The sequence below is a fragment of the Acyrthosiphon pisum genome, chromosome X, assembly GCF_005508785.2.
Source record: "Acyrthosiphon pisum isolate AL4f chromosome X, pea_aphid_22Mar2018_4r6ur, whole genome shotgun sequence".
Classification (NCBI taxonomy): Eukaryota; Metazoa; Arthropoda; class Insecta; order Hemiptera; family Aphididae; genus Acyrthosiphon; species Acyrthosiphon pisum.
Genome location: NC_042493.1, coordinates 35,993,714 through 35,996,949, shown reverse-complemented (window position 1 = coordinate 35,996,949; position 3,236 = coordinate 35,993,714). Strand labels below are relative to the sequence as shown.

General features: G+C 29.9%; 1 protein-coding gene across 1 annotated transcript; it reads left to right on the top strand.

The window, feature by feature from the left end:
- The first annotated feature begins 688 nt into the window (after nt 1-688).
- LOC103307646 lies at nt 689-2,200 on the top strand. Its single transcript, XM_029486002.1, has 5 exons — nt 689-813; nt 923-1,075; nt 1,152-1,362; nt 1,424-2,015; nt 2,077-2,200. The coding sequence occupies exons 1-4, from the start codon at nt 719-721 to the stop codon at nt 1,715-1,717; spliced, it is 753 nt and encodes a 250-aa protein (XP_029341862.1). The 5' UTR covers nt 689-718; the 3' UTR covers nt 1,718-2,015; nt 2,077-2,200.
- The last annotated feature ends 1,036 nt before the right edge of the window (nt 2,201-3,236 follow it).

The following is a 3,236-nucleotide window of genomic DNA, read 5'->3' as shown; positions in this document are numbered from 1 at the left end:
TGGACATATCCCTTTTTTTAAAGTAATATTGATTTGTATAATATGTTTTTACTCATGCCAAGTAATTTTCAATGATATTGTTTACCTTATTATACTTTGTTGCCGTTGAATAAATTGTCAAAGTTGACACAGAGTTAAATTCAACTTTCATACTGCTAGCCACCATTACAGTTTAGTTCATATATTTGGGGTAGTAGATATTTGTCCATACGTGTGTGGTTTACATTATCTGAAAATTAAACAAATATAATATTTGCTAGATGTTATGATTTAAGTTTTGTTTCATACTCACTCAGAAATAATTTAGTACCGCCTACACCAACCAGTGGTAACAATAATAAATTTCCTTTCAGATTGTATTTCAATTCTACTTTGATTATTGGTACGAATAGACCAATATCTAGACAATTTTTAAACATCCTAAAAGAACATAATTATTTCATCATGCTAATTTTAAAATAAAATTGTTAAGCAAATTACTGTTGGAATATCATTTAAAGCATTACATATTTGTTATTTCTATCTTCTGTAGATTACTTCAACCGCTGAGTATTAATTATTTCATTGCTATGTAGATATTTAGTGTGCGAAAATCAAAAAAATGTTGCTGTACATTGTCGATCAACAGCTTGGGTCAGGACTACAGATATAAAAAAAGAGAATGGTGATTTAATGACTCGGCTTCAACACAACCATTTTCCTCTGAATTGACATTCCAATGGTCCACTTAAGAAGATCTATTGGTCTGGCTGGAACAAGTACCGGTAATTTGGCTACTTCCATCAGACAAATTTATAACCGAGAAGTTGTGTTGTAAGTATTCTGGAATAACATTATATATTTAAAAAAATTTAAGATTATGTTTGTAATTATTAGCATAAATAAGATTAAAGTATTAATTGTACATCATTAACTGCCTTAGAAATCCAGAAAGTACACAAAACTACACACATTTACAGTCACGGTTTTGTCTTAATAAAATGCGACGTCGTCGTCGTCCAAAAAATCCAACCACTATTGATCAGTTAGCAGATATCTTGAATGATCCTTCAACATTGCAGCGCCCTTCTTCAAGGTTCATGAAATAAATTTCAAATTTTTTTTGTTTTATTTATCATTTCTTTATTATTTTACTTACTTATTTTACTTAGATTCTTTCAAAATGATTGTCCATTGATGGTAGATGGAGAACGAGTTGGTGTAGTATTTGCTAATACAGAGGCAATCGACAAATATAGGGGAGAACTACTCCAATCAATTGCCATCGCAGGAGTAGATGGAACTTTCAAAACCGTGCCGAGAAATCCTCCTGATTTGAAAAAAGGCTGCCTGCTTACTTTTCATATAGTTTTAAGAAATGTGGTAAGTTACTTTTTTTTAACTATTAATTCTATCTACAATTAATATGTTTTTTTTTACCCAGTCTTTTCCAATGGTGTATGCATTGACTACAAGGATGACACAGTCCACATACGAGTCCTTCTTTAGAATTATACGACAGATTTTACCTCTCAACTACAACCAGTTAACCATCATAACAGATTATGAAAGAGGTTTGATGAACGCAGTAAGTATTGTTTTTCCCCAAACAAAGCTCCAGGGATGTTGGTTCCATTTTTGCCAGTCTGTTATCCGGTACTGCAAAAGAAGCATGAACAGTCTATTCCAGCTATTTCAGACAAGTGTTGAGGCGGCTACAGTTATTACCATGCGGTAATATGATATTACGATGAAACATTTTTGTGATTATTTAATTTGCCTAAAACTAGTTTGATATTTTTACTTACTTGGTTAAATTCAATTTGGGTTTTTAATTTTTAGGTGTTAGCTCTACCCCATTTTCCTGCTGAATCCCAAATTAATTGTAATTTCACAATGTTCGATGGTTTTCAAATAATCGTGGATTATGTCAACCAACAACCTGTAGTTCGCGAACGCCTACAGGCATTTTTATTTGGCTACATACAAGATTTTTGGTTTAGACAAATAACCGCTAAAAACACAAGTGTCTTTGGGTTAGAATTCTTAAAAATGACATAAACAGATTATTGTCATATAAATTATAATATATTTTAGGTCAGAGGTTCGAACTAACAATTATGTTGAGTCTTTTCATGCCACACTCAAGACACAGATTGGAAAACACCCCAATATCTGGGATTTCATGCGTATATTTAATTAAACCATATACATATATTCATGTTTGTGAATATTAGTGATTTGTTTGTATTACAATGTATTTATGTGTTTCTATGTGAATGGTGGGTATCGCCAATTTGACCCAGAGTAAGAATACTAAACAGGTAATGTTATCAAGTGTCTATCAATATTTGTGAATGCTGTGCTATGTTGTTAATGAGTATATATGTGGTTGTGTGGTTACAAGAATATTTGTCCTATACATGGATTGGACAAAACATTTATTGGACGAAAAATATATTGCCCTATACCATTTGTAACCATTTGTATAGGTGCTGTTCATATAAAAAATAATTATTGTATGACTTATTTTTAAATTAGTTCATATACTATGTATTATAAGTTATAATATAATAAAATGTCAAATAAATATTTTTTGGTGCTTATTGTCTGGGAGTGGCCTATATGGACACATGATTGGCAGAGTTTGTTTTAGTATAATTACCATCTAGCTAATCGTGTATTTAAATTAGTTGTATTAATTGAAGATTTACTGTTATTATAGAGAAACTATTGATAGTTGAGAATCAATATTATCTGGAAATGGATCAAGCTCAAAGGCATCTCCAGGTAAAAGTTTTTGAAATTTTATTTTGAAACTAAAATACCTATATATTATTATTTAAATATATAATAAGTTGTAAGATGTATTTTAAATATAATTTCAAATCAGATCTCATCTATCTCAGGTAGATAGAGCAGAAGTTACCTCTACAATAAAAAAATTATGTTGGTAAACTTAACCATAATGAAGATCTAGCCATGTTTTTGCGACGAGCAGGCCATCTTATGGTTATTATCGAAGACAAGTTCGACCTCAACCATTGGTAAAACTTATGATTTATATTTTATTTTAATACCTACTAATGTAAACTCATTATTTTTTTATTAGGATCAGTAATGTATGTGTTCAAGTTAAAGCTAGTAACTTCTACGTTAGATATGACTTGAAATAATTTTATTAATTAACCCTTTTATTTTTATAAAAATTTTATACTTATAAACCAAATTAATGACTTATAAATTTTTTTTTTTTT